This window comes from Moschus berezovskii, chromosome 23 (genome assembly GCF_049115385.1).
Source record: "Moschus berezovskii isolate FMDL1 chromosome 23, NW_MosBer_1.0, whole genome shotgun sequence".
Taxonomy (NCBI): domain Eukaryota; kingdom Metazoa; phylum Chordata; class Mammalia; order Artiodactyla; family Moschidae; genus Moschus; species Moschus berezovskii.
The window spans coordinates 56146080-56167402 of NC_142482.1; the positions used below are offsets into that span (position 1 = coordinate 56146080).

The 21323-nt window shown below is 48.5% G+C and overlaps 1 protein-coding gene across 4 annotated transcripts in view; it reads left to right on the plus strand.

Moving 5' to 3' along the window:
* NEDD9 (neural precursor cell expressed, developmentally down-regulated 9) overlaps positions 1-20356 on the plus strand; it is a 194465-nt gene extending 174109 nt beyond the window's left edge. For all 4 annotated transcript variants that reach the window (XM_055405924.2, XM_088831373.1, XM_055405923.2 and 1 more), the window contains 5 exons: positions 8749-8850; positions 9671-9772; positions 10742-11950; positions 14293-14382; positions 17587-20356. In XM_055405924.2, coding sequence (XP_055261899.2) covers positions 8749-8850; positions 9671-9772; positions 10742-11950; positions 14293-14382; positions 17587-18096 — 2013 coding nt within the window. In that variant the 3' untranslated portion in view covers positions 18097-20356. The remainder of the gene's footprint in view (positions 1-8748; positions 8851-9670; positions 9773-10741; positions 11951-14292; positions 14383-17586) is intronic.
* Positions 20357-21323: the final 967 nt, after the last annotated feature.

Sequence of the window (21323 nt, forward strand, 5' to 3'; positions counted from 1 at the left end):
TTCAGTTACAGAAGACTCCTTCCTACCCCCTCCAAGTAGAACTCCTTATTATTTTTTTAAAATTTTGTTAAAACTTTAAAAAAATCCTATTTTTGCAATATTGTAATGTTTGATACATACATATATCAGCTGTAGAACCAAGAATAATAATAGCAATAACATTTAGGAAACATTAGGGGGGCTTCCCTGGAGCCAATCCAGTGGTTATAAGACTTCACCTTCCAGCACAGGGCGTGTGGGTCTGGTCCCTGGCGGAGAAGCTAAGATCCCACATGCCTCGTGGCTGAAAACACATAAAACAGAAGCAACACTGTCACAAATCCAACAAACAAATGGTCCACATCAGGGCTTCCCTGGTGGCTCAGTGGTGAAGGATCCGCCTGCCAATGCAAGAGACGTGGGTTCGATCCCTGGTCCGGGAAGATCCCACATGCCGCAGAGCAACTAAGCCGGGGCAACACAGCTGTTGAGCCCGGGAGCCGCCACTCGTGAGCCCACGTGCTGCAGTTACTAAAGCCTGCACTGCACGCCCCTGAGCCCTCGCTGCACAAGAGAAGCCACTAAAATGAGAAAGAAGCCTTCGCACTAGACAGCCGCCCCTGCCCTCCCCAACTACAGAAAAGCCTGCATGAAGCAGCAAACACTCAGCACAGCCAAAAATAAACAAATTTTTAATTAGTTTTTAAATGGTCCACATCAAAAAAAAGGTTAATAAAAGCTACAAGAAAAGGACCGATGGCGCTGAAGTTCCTTGCTCTCCTGCGCATCCCGGCCTGGGCTCTCACACACTCCACCCAGTGCTTTCTCTCAAACAGGAGGACTTTTCTGCATCCTTTTTCCTGTTTTTGTTCCTCCTTCCGGTTGCTGGGAGCGTGGAAGGAGGGAAAGAGTCAAGACAGCAGTGTGAGTTGGTGGGGACATGAGCCGTAGGGCCGGGGCAAGGCAGTGCAGAACGTGAGGGGGCCTGGGACCCTATTAATGGGCTTTCACCGGGTTTAGGGCCGGCAGGATCTGCCTTCATTGGCACCGCAGCCGGCTCCCTCCCCACTTTTCTCGGTGCCCCCTGAATGGGCAGCGTCTTGCTGAAGCTCTGCTAACCGCAGGGCCTCTGCTCTGCTGCGCCCCTTCCCCAGCACCCACCAGCTCTGCTTTAAGAAGGTTCAGTGGATGTCCACGGGAAGCAGTGCCTCCAAGGAGACTCGCTGAGACCTTGGTCCAAGTGATGCCCTGTGAACAGAAGTTGTCTGGAAAGGAAGGGTTTTGCTTCTAAACATCCCTCGTGCATATGCGCCCCACTTCTCCGTGAGAGCCTCTTGACAAACCCAGCCCACTGAAAAGAAATCCACCGAGGAGAAACTCAATAGTCTCTTGGATTAGGTTCTTTGCTGTCTTTCTCTTGGATAAATCTCTGTATCTCTCAGATTACAAAGCACGCTTTCTCCTGGGGTTTCCTACTGTGTGTCTTGTGCTGTTGTGGTGATAACTGTGCCAATGGCAACACTGATAAAACCAAAGTAAAACAGTAATCCAAGTAAATCCGCTCGTGATCACCAGGGCCAAAGTCTTTTGTCACGTCCTGCTTTAGCAATGGCACCCCACTCCAGTACTCTTGCCTGGAAAATCCCATGGATGGAGGAGCCGGGTAGGCTGCAGTCCGTGGGGTTGCTAAGGGTCGGACACGACTGAGCGACTTCACTTTCACTTTTCACTTTCACACATTGGAGTAGGAAATGGCAACCCGCTCCAGTGTTCTTGCCTGGAGAATCCCAGGGACGGGGGAGCCTGGTGGGCTTCCGTCTATGGGGTCACACAGAGTCGGACACGACTGAAGTGACTTAGCAGCAGCAGCAGCTTTAGTTTGAAATTTCCATTGCCTCATAGACGCCTTTGGGAACACTTTATGCATTTGCGAAGGTCAGTGTCTTTCTACATGACTTAGATTTTAGGATGATTAAATTTGGTTTTCTCCTATTGGTTAGTCATGTAACATTTTGAAAGCAAGTGGCTTTGAGACTTGTGATCAGACATCCTCATCCTATTAGGAAGGAAGCAGGGATTGGCAGTTCTGTTCTTGTTTCTCTTGCCCTATCTCCTGCATTCCTGGTTATCTTTGTGTGTTGGACATTGTGCTTTTTTAAATATTGGTAGAAATAATCGAAGGCCTATAAAGACGTTCTGTACTTTCAGAGAGGATTTCAGTTCTCTCTGCCAGCCTCCCAAGCGCACATAAATCTCATTTCAGGCTTTGAGATGTTCTTGCCCACTGTGATGACTTAAAACCTAGCTCAGGTCTGTACAAGGGTAGGTTCTCTTCCAGTTAATCCTTACTTTCCCATGCAGCCATTAAGGTCCCAACCCAAACTGGGGGATGGTTTTCATGGTTTCTACCTCAAGTCCCCTCACCCATAGAAGCTGAAAAAATACAATGTAGCCTCTCATACCTGTTTTAGGTCAGCAAATGCCCAGAAGAAAGCAACCTCAAAATTCAGGTTTCTCTTTGTGAATTTCTTTTCCATTTTCCTTTTCTTCTTCTTTTTAAAATTTATTTGGCTGCACCAGATCTTAGTTGTGGCACACGAAATCTCCATCACGTCTTGTGGGACCTTTTCACTGTGGCAGGCAGGCTCAGTGGCTCCACAGCATGTAGGATCTTAGTTCCCCAACCAGGGATCAAACCTGCACCCCTGGCATTGCCAGGCAGATTCTAAACCACTAGACCACCAGGGAAGTTGCCCCTTCTCCACTTTTCTATTTTGACTTGGTAATTCTTTACTATCTTTTAACTTTTGGTAACCTCAAGAGGATTTTTCATGTTATCTTCTCACTTTTTTAAAGCTGTCTTCATTAGGATGGTTGATCGAATTACCTAGTGCCCAGTTTAAGTCCAAAAGTAAAATCTGCATAACCTAGGTAACGATTATGATAAAGATAGCTGAGGCTTACAATTTTATGCTATGCCAGGTACCCTATGTACTTGATGTCACTTAATACTCTTAATAGCCTATAAGTATTATCATTTATGTGTTACTAATGAGGAAGCAAGCTTCCCTGGTGGCTCAGGTGGTAAAGAATCTGCCTGCAATGCAGGAGACGTGGGTTCAATCCCTGAGTCAGGAAGATCCCCTGGAGAAGGAAATGGCAACCCACTCCAATATTCTTACATGGGAAATCCTATGGACAGAGAAGCCTGGCGGGCTACAGTCCACGGGGTCACAAAAGAGTCAGACACGATTTAGCGACTAAAGAGCAGTGAGGAACAGGCTTAGAATGGGCAAATACCTTGGCCATGTCCTCATGGCCACTAAGCGGTATAACCAGGGTCCACACGCAGCTCTGCTGGGTCCAGCCTATGATCTCAATCACTCCCCTCATCAGACCTAATCCTTTCAATGAGCCAGAGACCCAGTGTGACCTTGGCCTTCGGTCCGAGGTTTCCTGTGACATGGGCCTGTCCCCTATTTTCAGAACTAGAGAAAGCGTGACCCCTGTTCCTTTTTACTGTATCTTCTTTCTGATGTGAAGGCAAAAAGCAGAGTTTGTTTTCATTTCTTTTTGCAAAACTCCCCCATATGTTTCTGGCTTGCTGCTGAGAAGAATGCAGGTGTTTGGGTCACATGCAGGCTCTAGATTTTCTTTTGGGGAAAAGGAAACCACCTAGTGGCCCTTCGTGGCCGCCATCCAGTTGTGGTTTGCACCAAAGAGTGGTGCAGGTGATAAAATTCTTCCATGGCTTCTGATTTCTCGCCTCTACGCAAGACTCCCCTGCTTTGCTGGCCACCCCACTTGCACAGCACTGCCCTGCATGACCGACAAGACATGCCCCTCCTCCCACGGGCCCCACGCATCCACGCATCCTAGAGCAGACCTAACTGGAAACCAGCCTCATCCTCTGTAATTCCCCTCTGCAGAGGCACATCCCTTTGCGTAAGGAAAGTCTCGAGTTTTGAGTTTTCTTTAGTTCGTTACTATATTCAGTCCATGGTGGTGGTGGTTTAGTCGCTACGTTGCATCCGACTCTTGCAACCCCATGGACTGTAGCCCACCAGGCTGCTCTGTCCCATTGGATTTCCCAGGCAAGAATACTGGAGTGGATTGCCATTTCCTTCTCCAGGGGATCTTCCCAACCCAGGAATCAAACCCAGGTCTCCAGCATTGCAGGCAGATTCTTTACCGACTGAGCTATGAGGGAAGCTATATTCAGCCCGTATGTTTATCCAAGATCTGCTGTGTTCAAGGCACTTTCTCGGCCCTGCCTCTGTGTCCACAATGAGAAGAAAAGAGATGAGATAGTCTGAAACAGTCAAACCTCAGGGATAAGCTCTGTTAGAGATGTATGCGCACACAGTCAGTTCCAAGGAGGGAGATGTATCTGTCTGGGAAGGGCTCTGTGGGAGAGGGGCACTCAGGTTGGCCCCAGAAATTGAATAAAATTTGCATAGGAGGAAAGAAAGTCGAGCATCTTGTACAAAGACACGGCATGAGTGAAAGCCCAGAGGCGCAGCGCACAGGGTGCCTGCGAAGAATGGAGTGCTTCCACCAAAGCACAGACCTGGTGAAGAGCTTTCGGGTTCTGCCCTCAGACTGAGGGGCTGGGGGAGGAAGAAAACACAGATGAAAGTCAGGACTGGCACCTGGGGGCCAGAGACGTGTGTCGTGGGCCAAGATGCTGTTTGAAATAGTTGAGCCAATTTTGAAAATCAGATATCACGTACAAACCCAGATTTCTGGCTTCTCATGAAAATTGGAAAGATCTGGCAACACGGAGTATTTTTTTAAGATGGCAGTTGGCTGGAGCTGAGGACTGGCTGCCACCTCTCAGAAGGGGAGGAATTCTGTGCTCGCAGCACAGGATCTCAGCTTGTCTCTCCCTTCCCCAGACCTGCTCAGCACACAGGCAGCTTAGCATCAGGTCTGGGCCCTGCTACAGGTGCAAACTCAGGCCAACGGAATGTAGAGACACGGGTGACAGACCCAGGGCTCCGTCCCAGGCCAGTGACTCTCACACCTGGTGGTTTTCAGTGTCCCCTAGCCCTCAATGCCACCCTAGACACAGACACACCATCTTTCAAATTTCAGCATGCACGGGTGTCAAAATTATGAGACATGGAAGTCTTAATAGCATCTCTAAAGAGCTCATGCTGCCCAGAATCTGAAGCACAAAATGACACGAACTAAAGTATGGGACAGGGTAAGCCCTGAGCATTCTCTTGCTTCTTCTACAAGCAGAATTAGTAGATTTCATTATATGTATGTTAATATACATATTTGTTTTTCTCTTTCTGCCTTACTTCACTCTGGGTAACAGGCTCTAGATTCATCCACCTCACCAGAACTGACTCAGATGCATTCCTTTTTATGGCTGAGTAATAGTCCATTGTATATATGTACCATAGCTTCTTTATCCATTCATCTGTTGATGGACGTCTAGGTTGGTTCCATGCCCTGTGCTGCAATGAACATTGGGGTACATGTGTCTTTTTCAGTTACGGTCTTCTCAGAGTGTATCCCCAGTAGTGAGATTGCTGGGTCATATGGTAAGCAACACAACACTGAAAAGCAATCGTCTTCCAATAAATTTTTAAAAATCTGCAAAGAAAAAATTAGTAGTGAGTTAAGATAACCCCGGTTCCCAAATTTTTGATCCTCCCCTGCTGGGATCCAGCCTCAGAGATTTATTCAATGGAGTGTCTCCTTTCTCCATGTCTACCTACAGTCTGCCCTTTGCTCCATAGCTCTTCTCAGAGATCCACCTTCAGACTCTTCCATTAGTTGACACGAATGACAGGTATACAAACATCCCAGGAAGGGTGGATTTCTCGCCGGGACAGAAAACTCTCTGCAGATGAACCAGAAGACAGTTTCAGGTGCAGCTGGTCACAGAGCCCCGGGAAGCCCACAGTTTGACCCCTCTTTGTGGCATCACTAAGGAATTAAGAGGTCACTTTGCTAATTCCTAAGACCTTAAGCCCTTGTAACTATAAATAAGTTCGCAGAACGAAAGGAATGCAGGAAAGGAAAACAAACGGAGGGAGAAAGGAAATGAAAAGCCTGACCTGGTTTCATTGAGAAAATTAGTTTTTAAGACACCCTCTGTGTGGAGCAGTGGCATCCGTGCCTTGCCTGCCATGCAAACGCCCAGGAGATTTCGCCCCAAATGTAGGTTCCCCTGAGCCAGACCTTGGTGTTCCTCGTAGGCTGAGATTCAGTGATCGTGGGAGAGGAGACAGGTTTTTGTGGACTTTGTCAAGCAGAAAGAAACTGGCCTTTAAAACCACAAAACTGGATACTTTGTAAGGTACAGAACAGTCAGCACTTTGCTCTGAGGAGAGAACACGCAATTGGCATGAAAGTGACCCAAGCAGTGGGGGGAGGAGGCGACGTCCAGAAGGGGAAGGTGTCCAGCTCCTCATCCTCCCAGGCAGCACAGGGGACCCCGCGCTATGCCCCGCCCGCGTCTGACCAGATGTACGGCCTGGGTCCCCTCTCCATGCCATTTGAAAACCGACGTGAATTGGATGGTCACGTCCAGGGAGGCTGTATTTTGTTGGCTTTTACCCCCTGTGGTTTTCACCATCTGTTTCTTTTAATGCATAAACAAGGAAAATGACTGGTTTGGAATGCAAAGTTTAAAAAAAAAAGATGACCACAGGCATCCTCTAAATGAGAAAGAGGGAACACGCAGGAGTTCAGTGACATTTGTCAGGAAGTGAGGTGTTAAATACTGGGGAGCTCAGATGCTCTCTGCCAGGGACCATCCACACAGGCAAAGCAGAGCCTCGGCGGGGAACCGCCTTCCTGAGACAGCGCCTCCTGTTTACATGTACCAAGGGTTATTTTCAGATATCAGCACCACCCCATCTATCTCCCAGCCCCCCTCCCTTTTTCAAACTAAAGATGAAACCCTTCGGCTGGCCTTCAGCATGACCAGCCTTGATTTTCCATCAGCATTATTACTAACTTGGCAGCCTTGGATAGAATCCACTCTTAGAAGCTTGTAGACTGAACAAAAGTAGGTTCTATTAAAGAGCCAAAACAGAACTATAAATAGAGGAGCTGATGAGATAGAGGAAGAGGAGGTACTTCATGTCTCTCCTGGACAACAGTGAGTGAACGAAAAAAAAATCATCTAAGGGCATGGGGAACACAGTGTATCTTTCTTGAGCGACCAGCATCCTGCTTTAAAAAGGAAGACTTGCTCTGCACGATACAGTAGCCACTTTGTGAAACGGGTTCTGTATGCTCTGTGCCAACAAACCTTAAAGCAAGAGACTCCTTTTTTAAACCCAAGGCAGTGGAGAGAGGGGCTGGGCTGGTGGCTGCATACTAATCTCTTTTACCTTCCTTGCAAGACATAATCAGCTACAAACACCAGGGATTTAAAAAGCAAATTGAAGCCAGGCATTTAGAGCCCCCAGGGAGAAGGGCACCAGCGCTTTTGGCTGAGTTCCACCTGAGACGGATATGAGCATTTTTCGCATACTTTCATAGGCAGCCTGACGCCAGTTTTCACATTAGAGAAAGGATAAAAGATGATGGTTTCTCAGGGAACAACCAGCTCTTCCTAATCTGCGGTGTCTGTTCTCACAAATGTCACGGGCAATCCTGAGCTGGGTACTGTTAGCACGTCGGCCCACAGGGCTGAGGCAGACACAAGACCCTGGTCATTTAGAAGCTCTGGGGGGGATTAAATATATTTTCAAAGGAGTTTAAGTTCCAGTCATTTCTCTACCCGTGCTTAGGACACAGTGGGGCGTGTAGATATGAAAATACGAGCCTGGCGGGTGAGGTTTGTTTCATTGACAATTCCAGATGCTGGGCTGCAGTGAGTGTGTCTGACATCTGACATCTGACATCACTTGGTCGTGGGCACTGTCTGGACGTTTGCTTCCCTGGTGGAAATGGGAAAATGATTAGACCCGAATTCTCTTTCTGGTCGGCTCCAGGACTCAATATTTCATGCATTTCATTCTTTAGCATGAAAGCTCCTGGAGGCTTCTCAGGACGCTATGCAAGCTTTAGCTTCATAAACCTATGGAATTCATGGCCTATGGAATTTTAGTTATAATCATAATCACGTCAGATGAAGAGGCTTCCTGGGGAAGGTATGAGAGGAATTTTAAGTGGCTCAACTCTATTTACGTTATTCACTTTACAAATGGTTTCAGAGCGCCCCCCCCCCTTTTTTTTTCTTTTCTTTATGCTATGCTCCAGAGGGTTGATCTAGGACTTTCATAATTTAAACACAATTCTCCCTTCAAGGGGGTTTCCCAGGTGGGCAAAGAATCCGCCTGCAATGCAGGAGATGCAGGTTCGATTCCTGGGTCAGGAAAATCCTCTGGAGGAGGAAATGGAAACCGACTCCAGTATTCTTGCCAGGAGAATCCCATGGACAGAGGAGTCTGGTGGGCTACAGTCCAAGGGGTCACAAAGAGTCGGCCACAACTGAAGCGAATGATCACGCTCCCTTCAAGTAGCTCTTGGGAATCAGGACCTGGTCTGACCAACTTTGAGGTGATTTTATTACCATAAGGAAGGCAGAGCGATTTCAGGGACTGGTTCTTAACTGGGGTTCAAGAGGGATTTGAAAGTTGACTGGCTTGGTGTCTCCTCGTCTCCTTCCTTTGGTCTCCTCCCTCTTCCTTTTTCTTTCCTAGTTGGGGAGAGACATGGGCGGAGTGTCTGATGACGAGGCTTGGCGATGCCCTCAGGACTCGGCTTGGACGTTTACTCGTGTCTTCCCATCCACAGGTGATCACGCCCGTGAGGACAAGCCACGGCTATGTGTACGAGTACCCGACCAGATACCAAAAGGACGTCTACGACGTCCCTCCTTTCCAGACGGCTCACGGGGTGAGTATGGAGAACGTGGTCATCGCTGGGGAGAGGCATCTCCTTGGGGCAGCTTTCCTTCTGGGCTCCAGAGGAAAGGGAAGTTCACAAAATCTGCACATTTCACGTGAGGCTTTATTTATGTTGTTTATACAGGGGCCAGTATTACTTGTTTTCTGGATTTACCCTAATTCCCTGGAGATCCGAAGGTTAGGGGGCACAGATTGGATCCCTGCTCAGGGAACCAAGATCCCCTCATGCTGTGCGGTGCAGCCACAAACCATTAAATTAATTAAAAAAATAATAAAGTACACACAGTGCAGATTTTATTCGCCTAAGATCATTTTTATATTCAATCTAAGTCAAAGAACCCAAAATTGAAAAATTCCATCCATTTTTATTACATAGAATTCAGCCAAAGAGCAAGGGAATACATAACCTGGTAAACACGTCCATCATTAAAAGCTTAGTACATAACAAAATAAAAAGTAGGACTTTTCTTGGTTGCTCAGTCATAAAGAAACCACCTGCCAGTGCAGGAGACATGGGTTCGATCCCCGGTCCCAGAAGATCCCACGTGCCACAGAGCAGCTCAGCCCGTGAGCCACAACTGAGCCTGTGCTCTCGAGCCGGGGCTCTGCAACAGGAAAAGCCCCCAAAACGCGAAGCCCCCGCACCACAACTAGAGAGCAGCCTCCTCGCACCATCACTAGAGAAAAGCCCGCACAGCAAGAAAGCCTCAGCACGGGCGAAAAGAGATGTGTAACTTAAATAAAAAAAAAAAAAAAACACATAAAAGTGACAGTGTCTCCAAGCCGGGTAACTCAGTGTTTCTCCCCAGGTGTACGACATCCCGCCGTCCTCTGTGAAGGGCCCCGTGTTTTCTGTCCCAGTGGGAGAAGTAAAGCCTCAAGGGGTCTATGACATCCCTCCTAGCAAAGGGGTAAGTGAGCTACTGCAGAAGCTGCCAACAGTGTGCACACGTGTGTGTGTGTGTGTGTGTGTGTGAGCGTGCACACACTGCGATAATCCAAAGAGGAAAAATGTGTTTGTGAGCAAGTACTGGGGGGGGGGGGGGAGCCGGGGGGAAGAAGAGAAGACAAAGATGATTGTAGGGATTCCATATTTAACCTCCCTCCCCTTAAGGAAATGGGGCAGTCAATAAGCCGAGCCAGTAGGAAGCAAAAGCAATCGATTCTGCTTGGCAAGCAACTCATATATGTCCTGTGGTGATGGTGTAGTTGCCCAGACGTGTCTGACTTTTGGATGCCATGGACTGTAGCCCGCCAGGCTTCTCTGTCCGTGGGATTCTCCAGGCAGGAATACTGGAGTGGATTGTCATGCCCTCCTCCAGGGGGTCTTCCCAACCCAGGGATCGAACCCAGGTCTCCAGCACCGCAGGCAGGTTCTTTATTGACTGAGCGACAAGGGAAGCCCGTATGTCACATGGCTCTTGTTTATACAGGATGTCACAGCTGACTCAGACTGTGTACAGGCACACAGGTTTGGAGTCCCTGCGGGCTATGCTGGCATAGGAAGTAGTTATCCTGATTCCAAGTAAGAGGGAACTGTCTCTCAGAACCTTTCAGCAGCTGATTGAGCATCACCCCGCTGGCAGGTCCGGGGCGGGGGAGACCTCTGGTCTCCTGACACATGGGCCAGGAACCCCGAGAGCAGCTGAGGCAGGAGGGTCCACACACAGGGCAGCGGGGCGTCCAGGGGAGGGCGCCCTCGACAGACGGTGGGGGCAAGAGCCCTGCGCAGCCTCGGGAGACACCTAGTGCGTGGCGGAGCGGGAGGGGGCGGCACCCGGGAGGACCGCTGGCCCTCGTGGGGACGCACCACGCGGTTTCTGCACCGCCGCTTAGACCAGCTCAGCAGATAACAGCGTCCTTGTCTGCTTGCTTCTCAGGGATACTCCACTCCACCCTCCGGCTACAGAGATGAGGCCGGGCTCCGGGAGAAAGAGTACGACTTCCCGCCTCCGATGAGACAAGCGGGCAGGCCCGAGGGCGTCTATGACATACCCCCGACGGGCGCCAAGCCCCTGGGGAAGGACCTGCATCCCAAGTACAACGGCGACGCCCCCGGAGCTGCCGAGCTGGCCCCGCGGAGACACGGGGGCGCGTCCCTGACCCAGCCGGGCCCACCCGTGGGCTCCCAGAACAACGATGCCTACGACATCCCCCGGGGTGTCCAGTTTCTGGAAGCGCCAGCAGAGACCAGCGAGAAGGCCAGCCCGGAAGAGAGGGACGGGGTGTACGACGTGCCGCTGCACCAGCCGTCGGAAGCCAAGGGCCCCGCGGACGTGGTGGACGGCATCAACCGGCTGTCCTTCTCCAGCACGGGCAGCACGCGGAGCACCATGTCCACGTCCTCCACCACCTCCAAGGAGTCCTCGCTGTCCACCTCCCCGGCGCAGGACAGAAGGCTCTTCCTGGACCCTGACGCGGCCCTCGAGCGGCTGCTCCGGCTGCAGCAAGCCCTGGACGGGGCCGTGTCCAGCCTGATGGCGCTGGTCACCACCGACTGGCGGAGCTACGGCTACATGGAGCGGCACGTCAACGGGGTCCGCGCCGCCGTGGACAGGGTGGAGCTGGCCCTCAGGGACTACCTGCACTTCGCGCAGGGCGCCGCGGCAAACGCCGCCGGCCTCCCCGAGCTCGTCCTCCACCACAAGGTGAAGCGCGAGCTCCAGAGGCTGGAGGACTCCCACCAGATCCTGGGCCAGACCAGCCACGAGCTGAGCGAGTGCGGCTGGTCCCTGAACGTGCTGGCCGTCCACAAGCCCCACAACAAGTGGGACAGCCTGGACCGCTTCATGATGGTGGCCAAGACCGTGCCGGACGACGCCAAGCAGCTCAGCACGACCATCAGCGCCAACGCTGAGGCTCTCTTCAGACCCGGCCCCGGGAAGGGCGGACCGGAGAGCATCACGAACCCCGCTGAGTCCCCGCCCGCCGGCTCCCCGGGGCAGCTGCTGCGCCCCGGGGATCACAAGGCCTCCGCCCTCAACACGCCACGGCCCGCCAGCCTGGGCAAGGAGCAGCCCCCTGACGGCAGCAGCAGTGACGGCTCTGAGAGGAGCTGGATGGATGACTATGACTATGTCCACCTGCAGGTGAAGACCCCAGACCCCTGACGGCCATAGTCACAGCGGGGCCTGGGCCCATCCCGTCAGACCCCTAACCCGGAGAGCCTGGGCAGGGACCTGGGGCCCACACCTGTCAGACCCCTAACGCCCCATAGTCACAGGCAGGGCCTGGGGCCCACACCTATCAGACCCCTAACCCGGAGAGCCTGGGCAGGGCCTGAGGCCCACACCCGTCAGACCCCTAACCCGGAGAACCACAGGCGGGACCTGGGGCCCACACCTGTAAGAGGGAGGCCAGCCCGCTGGACTGGAGACCATGATGAAAGGCTCAGGAACACGGCTAGTGGTTCGCACGCTAGAGGCAGGGTTGTCCAGTAGGAAGAACGCTGGTCTGAGGGTCCAGAGTCCTCTAGACTTTTCCGGGACACCGTGTCACCAGCGTATGTAACCTCACCCGACTTCCTCATTTGCAAAATGAATGAAGCACCGAGTTGAATTAGATCTGATTGATATGCCTCAGGCAAGCAGGAAGAGACTGCCCCCCCCCACCACACACACACACAAATAGGATAGTGCTGAGTCGCTTCAGTCATGTCCAACTCTCTGCAACCCCATGGACTGTCTCCCGCCAGCCTCCTCTGTCCATGGGATTCTCCAGGCAAGAATACTGGAGTGGGTTGCCATGCCCTTCTCCACAGGATCTTCCCAATGCAGAGATCGAACCCAAGTCTTCTGTGGCTCTTGCAAGGAAGGCAGATTCTTTACCACTGAGCCACCAGGGAAGCCCCAAGTAGGGCAGTGGGCCCTTGAATAGTCAGGACAGCTCCACTTGTATTCACATTTCATGATATGATTCTGCAGGATGTTTAATTTGAAGAAAAAAGTAGGAGGGGGTGCTTCACTATTTTAGCAAAAAAGATTTTAAAACCTCTGCACTAGAAAATTTTCTAAGTTCACTTCAGCTCTGTATTCTGTGTGTGTGTGTGTGTGTGTGTGTGTGTAATTACTCACAGAGAAACTTAACCCCACCGTAGTCTTACTTTGAAGACCACTGGGCATTTGCCAATTGATCTAGAAGTTAACCTGCTTATGGGAAATCAGGCCGTCACAATCTGCCTCCTACAAGTGACAGTTCTACCAGACTGACCCAGGATCATGACAGCTTGCCCTTTCCCTTTGGGGAATTAAAACATTCTACAAGATCCGTTATTTAGAATTTGGCTTACTATCTCATTCCGCCATTCTTTTCATTTGACTGACAGTCATGGATTGTCCGAGGATTATTGAACACCGCTCCCTTGTGTGCAGCTGGGGGAGGAGAGGGCAGAGTCACACGTGCTGAAGAGCAGTGTGGAGAAAGAGTAGATGGAGGCATTAAACATCTCCCCGGGGGACTTCCCTGGCAGTCCCAGGGGTTAAGTCTCTCTCTCTGGTCAGGGAATTAAGATCCCACATGTCACGTGGCTGGGCCAAAAGATAACAAACAACAACAAAAGCCATTTACCCGGCTGGTTGACCAACTCTGCGTTTTGGAACATACTAATTTGGTGTAGAGCTGCAGATAATTTGAAGAGAGTAGAAATGTATTGTGGCCCACATTTAGACCTGCAGGGGCTTCCCTGGTGGCTGAGAAGGTAAACAATCTGCCTGCAGTGCGAGAGACCTGGGTTCTACCCCTGGGTGGGGAAGATTCCCTGAAGAAGGGAATGGCCACCCACTCCAGTATTCTTGCCTGGAGAATTCCATGGACAGAGGAGCCTGGCGGGCTACAGTCCATGGGGTCAACTGAGCTACTAACACTTTCACTTTGGGACTTTCCAGGTGGCACTAGTGGTAAAGAACCTGCCTGCCAATGCAGGAGACATAAGAGATGCAGGTTCGATCCCTGGATTGGGAAGATCCCTTGGAGGAGCGTATGGCAACCCACTCCAGTATTCATGCCTTGAGATTCCCATGGACAGAGGAGCCTGGTGGGCTGCAGTCCATAGGGTCACAGAGAGTCAGACACGACTGAAGCAACTGAGCAGGAGGTTTATGGGTTTGCAAATAATCTATTAGAAAAGAACCCTGAGAAAAAATACTGCTTATGGAAGTAGGGGGGAGTGGGGTCATGGATAGTCCTATAAAAATGGTAAAGTGGAGCGGAGAGCATGGTGCCCTATATGGAAATGAAACTTAGTTTTCACTTCTGATCTACACAGTGACTCTGGAAGTCCAGATGAGAGCTGGGGTTCACAGGGCCTAACTATGCATGCAGGAAGTTTCCAAAGCAGTGGAAAGTAGATTATTTGCATGTTTGTCGATGAAGCTGTTAGCATAAGTGAATCATAGTGGTGATGTAATGTTTTCTTTATGTTGAAAAATAATAGGGTAAGGAGGAGTTCGAGAGGCAACAGAAAGAGCTCTTGGAAAAAGAAAATATCATCAAACAGAATAAGATGCAGCTGGAACATCATCAGGTACGTTCAATCGGAACAAAAACTATTTAGTGTTGAAAAGACTTCCCATTTAATAAGAAAGGTATGACTTCAAAAGATAGTGATTTTAGCATAAATAGGGGTACACTTTATTCCAGTACACTTAGCATAAATAGGGTATAAGAACAAAAAGAAGGTTTTATGGCCTTGATAATCCAGCTGGATGTACCTGCATTCTGTTCAGACAGCAGCTTTCCAGGCCAAGCCTGTACGTCTAACACACTAGGACTGTTTGGGTTAAGGCAGTTGGTCTCAAGGAGCAAGACCCACTCAAACTGACCCAAGCAGACGGGTTTTATAGTGAAGCCCTAATGGGAGAACTCAAGAACAGAAAATTGAGATATAGCCACATCTGAAAGAGCTCAGTTCAGTTCAGTCGCTCAGTCGTGTCCGACTCTCCACGACCCCATGAATCACAGCACTCCAGGCCTCCCTGTCCATCACCAACTCCCGGAGTTCACTCAAACTCATGTCCATCGAGTCAGTGATGCCATCCAGCCATCTCATTCTCTGTCGTCCCCTTCTCCTCCTGCCCCCAACCTTTCCCAGCATCAGAGTCTTTTCCAGTGAGTCTACTCGTCATATGAGGTGGCCAAAGTATTGCAGTTTCAGCTTTAGCATCAGTCCTTCCAGTGAACACCCAGGACTGATCTCCTTTAGGATGGACTGGTTGGATCTCCTTGCAGTCCAAGGGACTCTCAAGAGTCTTCTCCAGCACCACAGTTCAAAAGCATCAATTCTTCGGCGATCAGCTTTCTTCACAGTCCAACTCTCACATCCATTGTAATGTTCAGTTCAGTTCAGTCGCTCAGTCATGTCTGACTCTCCGCGACCCCAGCTAGGACTGTCCATTCCCTCTCCTTTCTGTACTCCCTTTGCTTCTGTCTAAATTGACTTCCTTTGCCTCTGTTTTCTGGCAGTTTCCTCTGCTTCTCTACTCATTTGGCTTCCCTGGAACTTTTACAGAACCCATAAATGGCCACTCAAAAGTCTTTTCTGTAGATAGGTTTTCATCTCGACTTCCTAAGCTAATAGCGCCTTCTGTGGTTTATAAAATTCCCTAGAAAAGAGAGTCTGAGCCGTATCTCTCTGTCCGTCTGTCTCCTTCTCTCCCACACAAGCCCATGGCTTGGCTGTTCTTGGTCCAGTCTGAGGGTCGGAGGGCAGGATTCAGTGTTTTCAAAATATATCCAAGTCCATTTACTAAGGGCTTCGGGCAGGGCGGTTTCATTCACAAGTTGGGCATGAGTGGGGCAAATAATAATGGGTATTGCTAATGTAAGGGCCTAAAAATAGCGAGAAATGGATCAAGGATTTCTCGGCCTTTTTAGATGAACTGAAATGGTGTGCAGTTACCTGAAACAGCACACAGAGCCCAGGAAATCGAGTTCCAGTCCGTGCTTTCTCACCAACCAACTGTGTGGCCTTAGGCAAGTCACTTAACCTCCCCAAACATCAATTCTTTCTCTATAAAATGAGAAAATCCCTCTCCCCTCCATCTAATGAGATGATATATTTATGAACATACTTGGAAAAGCATAAGCTAACTACGCTGAAGCATCATGCTCTTTATATTTGCTTTGGCGTTTGGCCAAGTTAAGACTGCAGGGCTTTAGGGGACTTGTTGGAATCATAGTAATTCCCAAGAAGAAAACAGAGTCTAAGAAAAAGGAAAACTCACTGTGCATTTCTCAGGAGAGAAGCTGGGTGAGGTTAGCCATGCTCAGACTCAGCCCTATCTGAGGGCAGAAGATTGACTGACTCCTAAACTCCCGTGATGGATAGGCCTTGCCTGCCAAAGAGAGTCTCTCCTGACACTTGGTGCAATAGCTGGAAATTATTATCGTGCATTTTAAATAATACACCATCTAGGAGCAATGAGAGAAGGGAGAGAGTTAACACTGACCGGGGTGAGGGCCCTTCTTTAGACAGCATTGAGGGTCTAGGTGTTACCAGCCCAATCAGTGTTCATATCCCTTTAGAGAAGATCTCTTCCACAGAGCATGTGTATTTGTATGCATTTGTTGTTTTCTTGTTTAGTAGCTAAGTCATGTCCTACTCTTTGTGACGCCATGGACTATAACCCACCAGGCTCCTCTGTCCATGGGATTCTCCAGGCAAGAATACTAGAGCGGGTTGCCATTTCCTTCTCCAGCAAATTTTCCTGACCCAGGGATTGAACTCAAATCTCCTGCATTGGCAGGTGGATTCTTTACCATTGAGTCACCTGGAGAGCCCCATCCCTGTGTGCTGGATAATGATATTTATAAATCTGGACAGATAGAGTAGGAGAAATAGAAAAGGGTCATGGATTATCTTTTATTTAAGTGTCTTAAAGGGACAAAGTCAAGGCTTTGCTCTAGAAGGAGCAAACAATATTGATGGCTGACTTGACAAAGAGATCCCTGCATTTGCTTTTCCCTGGCCACCACTCAATGTTTAATAAACATTTACCTGGAGCCTACATAATACCAAACATTATCCTAAGCACTTTGCAAATGTTAACTCATTTAACCTTCGTAAAGACGTAGGTAACTGTTGTTCAGTCGCTCAGTCTTGTCTGACTTTGCAGTTCCAAGGACTGCAGCAGGCCAGGCTTCCGTATCCTTCACTATCTCCCGGAGTTTGCTCAAACTCATATCCACTGAGTCGGTAGGCCATCCAACCATCTCATCAGGGTGTATAGCTCAGTGGTAGAGCATTTGACTGCAACCGTCTCACCCTCTGTTGCCCCCTTCCCCTCCCGCCTTCAGTCTTTCCCAGCATCAGGGTCTTGTCCATTGAGTCGGCTCTTAGCATCAGGTGGCCAAAGTATTGCAGCTTCCGCTTCAGCATCAGTCTTTCCGATGAATAGTCAGGGTTGATTTCCTTCAGGATTGACTGGTTGGATCTCTTTGCTGTCCAAGGGAGCTGGGTTGAAACCCTACCCTGCCTTCCAGCCTGAGGACAGAAGAGACCAATCATGTCCAGTCGCAGAAGTCAGAGCTGGAGGATTCCTTAGGCATCCTCTTTCTCAACCTCTGCGTTTTACAACTCAGGGAAGCCAGGCAACCTGACAAGGCCTGGCATCTAAAAAAGCACCTGACATGAACATCCCTGCCTTACAGCTACAAGCCCTGGTTAGTTTCCACTTCGGCACACACCGCCTCGTCCTTAACTAAGTCGGGCTTTTTTTCTCCCCTGCAGCTGAGTCAGTTCCAGCTGCTGGAACAAGAAATCACAAAGCCCGTGGAGAACGATATCTCCAAGTGGAAGCCGTCCCAGAGCCTCCCGACCACCAGCAGTGGCGTGAGCGCACAGGACCGGCAGCTCCTATGCTTCTATTATGACCAGTGCGAGACCCATTACATCTCCCTGCTCAACGCCATCGACGCGCTCTTCAGCTGCCTCAGCTCGGCGCAGCCCCCGAGGATCTTCGTGGCCCACAGCAAGTTTGTCATCCTCAGCGCCCACAAACTGGTGTTCATCGGAGACACGCTGACCAGGCAGGTGGCCGCCCAGGACGTTCGCAACAAAGTGATGAACTCCAGCAACCAGCTGTGTGAGCAGCTCAAAACTATAGTTTTGGCCACCAAGACGGCTGCGCTCCACTACCCCAGTACCCCTGCCCTGCAGGAGATGGTCCACCAGGTGACCGACCTGTCCAGGAATGCACAGCTCTTCAAGCGCTCTCTGCTGGAGATGGCCACGTTCTGAGCACAGGAGCAGGAAAGGGAGCACTGCCTCGGGTTACTGAGGAAAACTGGAAAATACTCTCTGGTTTTTGTAAATCTTATCTATTTTTGTAGATATTTTTGTATAAAAGTGAAAGACTTTAACATTTCATGGGTTAGATGGCATTCAGAAATTCAGGGAACTCCAGGGGGGAGGGTGTGTGGCTTTTTTCCCCCCTGTGTTGTTCTTATGCACACACATAAGCTTCTGAGACACAAACTGTACAGAATCTTGTCCATGTGTGTGTGACTACGTGTTCACGTTCGTTTGTAGACGTTTGTCTGATACATTCCATTAAGAACCATGGGTTGAGAAGCACCTTAGGAAGGAGGCACCTCCAATGCTGCATTTTCCTTTTAGAAAAACCTACCAGCTGGTTGTAATATTGCTCTACATATACTCGTGATTGTTCCGAGCCTGTCATTCCCAAGTCTGAGACACATAGTACAATGTATTTGCAAGTGTTCACCTTCCATAAGGAGGTGGGTTAACCTTGTTTTCCTTTTTGAAAGCCCTTCGAAAATTGGCCCTCTTGGGCACATTATTGCAAGATGCCTCACTTCTAGTTGAAAAAAAAAAAAAAAAACACCCCTCTTAGAAAGTTTCAGAAAGTATTGATACATCTTAACCCAAACTCTGACACATTAGGTGCCAGAGGAGAGACACCTGTGTTTTGAGGCCTTGTCCCGGTTAGGGCTGGGTTGTTTCAACACAGAGAGGACGCTGTCCCAATAAAAAGAGAGCACATGTTCCCCAAAGGTTTTCTTTTATGGCCCCACCAGATGGCACGTGGGATCTTAGTTTCCAGACCAGGGATGGAACCCATGCCCCCTGCATTGGGAGTTCAGAGTCTTTAATCACTGGGCCACCCAGGAAGTCCATCCCCAGGACTTTTTGATCATCGACGTTTACGAATGATCTGGCCATGAGATTTTCCAAAGGATATTTTCAGATTGGCAATAAAGCATATTGTTTGCAGCAGGAATTCCTAAAGACACATCGGACTATGATCATCCACAAAAGAAGGACGGTTCCACCTGAGTTGTAAGCGGATGCCTTTCTGACTCTCATCATTTTCTTAGGTGCCTTGGGCACCTGAGGGAAGCTGGCCAGTTCCTCAATGACCTAAAAGTTAGAGCTGGCAGCCACGTCTTACACTTAAGAGAAGCCGTGGCCTGTACCCTCCCTAAAACGCGCACACACAGACCCCATGCTCAGAGCAGCTGTCTGGAGCCCATCTAGGCTTTACAGCTCTGTCTGACCAATGACCCTGTGTACACAGCTCATTCACTGTCCCCCAGCTCAGCACAGCATCCATTCCAGTCTGTCCCCCAGTACATGCTGGGGTTGGCACAGCATGAAAACATCACAAGCCATCAGATTCATAATGGGGCAGGTGAAACCCTTCCTACCCAAGGGGAAATGTATTCACATATCAAGTCAAGAGGCAAGTTATTTATGGTTTATCAGTCCAGTTTGTATTTAATGATCCCATTCCAGGCAATTGGAAAGTGTTTGATTTGCAATATATTCCTTGACTTAATTAAGCTTGCTTGTTTTGCTGCTGCTGCTAAGTCATTTCAGTCCGACTCTGTGCAACCCCATAGATGGCAGCCCACCAGGCTACGCCATCCCTGGGATTCTCCAGGCAAGAACACTGGAGTGGGTTGCCATTTCCTTCTCCAATGTGTGAAAGTGAAAAGTAAAAGTGAAGTCGCTCAGTCTTGTCTGACTAGTAGCAACCCCATGGACTGTAGCCCACCAGGCTCCCCTGTCCATGAGATTTTCCAGGCAAGAGTACTAGAATGGCTTGCCATTGCCTTCTCCATTGCTTGTTTTAGACAACCAAATTATTGAAACAGGAAAGTATTTAGGAGAGAAGGATATATGATCTAAACGAGAGTAAATTAAAAAAAAAATCAGTGAAACTTACCCAGGAGGTGCTTTTCAGAACAACCACTGTTGTAGTTCTCAACGTTCTATTCTGCCAAAAGAAGTCGGATTGCTGTAAGACAAGCAAGTGTGTGTGGAGGAAGGGGGTTGCTGAAAATTAGCAATGAGTTTGAAAAAGTGGCCTTGTAGATTTCATTGTATAATGTTTATTTCTTAGGAGATGACTTGTTCTAAGCTGAGAGGTGACATTTCATGTTTTCAAAACCAAAATGTTCAATCTATTAATCTCTTTCCCATACTGTATGTAGAGGCTATTTTTAAATCATTAAAATTTAGATGTCTGTTTTCATAGGCATTGGGTTTTCTTTTTCTATTTCTTTCTCTGTTACACAGTTAAATGTTAGCTTATTTTGGCACTCCTAACATAGAAAGTTAAATTATGGTGAGTTTATTAATACTACAGATCTGGATTTTTGAGTAAAATTGAGAGCTGTTTTTCATTTTGTGTCACTTCGGGGTGTATTGCCTTTGAAGAAAATTCTAGAATTTGTGAGCATTACCAAACCCAAATATCTGGAAAAAGGCTTCTCTTCACCAGGGAGCCTGAATATTTAAATAGTAGGTGGGATGGTATCTGCTCTCATAATGTGAATGTTACTATTTATGTCATTTTTAGAATCAAAGAGAATTCTCAATGCATTCTTGAATAAACATCAAGAAATATTTAAAAGCTAACTATATTTGATGAAAATAGATTCATAACCACATAAATTATCTTTAATGCTTGGCCCACTTTCATTCTGCTATCCTACTGAGAGTTACAGAAAAACTATTGGAATACACCTTGAATATACTCTTTTCCTGAATCTATAAACATTTCCAAGGAAAGTGTCAAGGCACTTATTGGGAAATGGAAAGTCTTCTAGAAAAAAAAAAATGATGCTGGAAAAACTAGATCTTTCCATGGAAAAAGCGGAATATTTACCTTACACTCTACACAGAAATTAACTCAAATGCTAAAATGGGTAATAGACCTAAACATGAAGCTTTAATACTTCTAGAAGAAAATGACAGGAGAAAAATCTTTGTGATCTTAGGTAGACAAGAGTTCCTTCAGTTCAGTTCATTTCAGTCGCTCTGTCGTGTCCGACAGGTAGAACAAAAAATATAAATCATAAAAACTGATAAATTGGACTTCATCACAATTTAAAACTTTTCTAAGAAGACCATTAAGAAAAGGTCAGACCACACACTGGAACAAAATATTTGTACCACATCCCTCAGGCAAAGATATGTATTAGAGTAAGGATACAGAT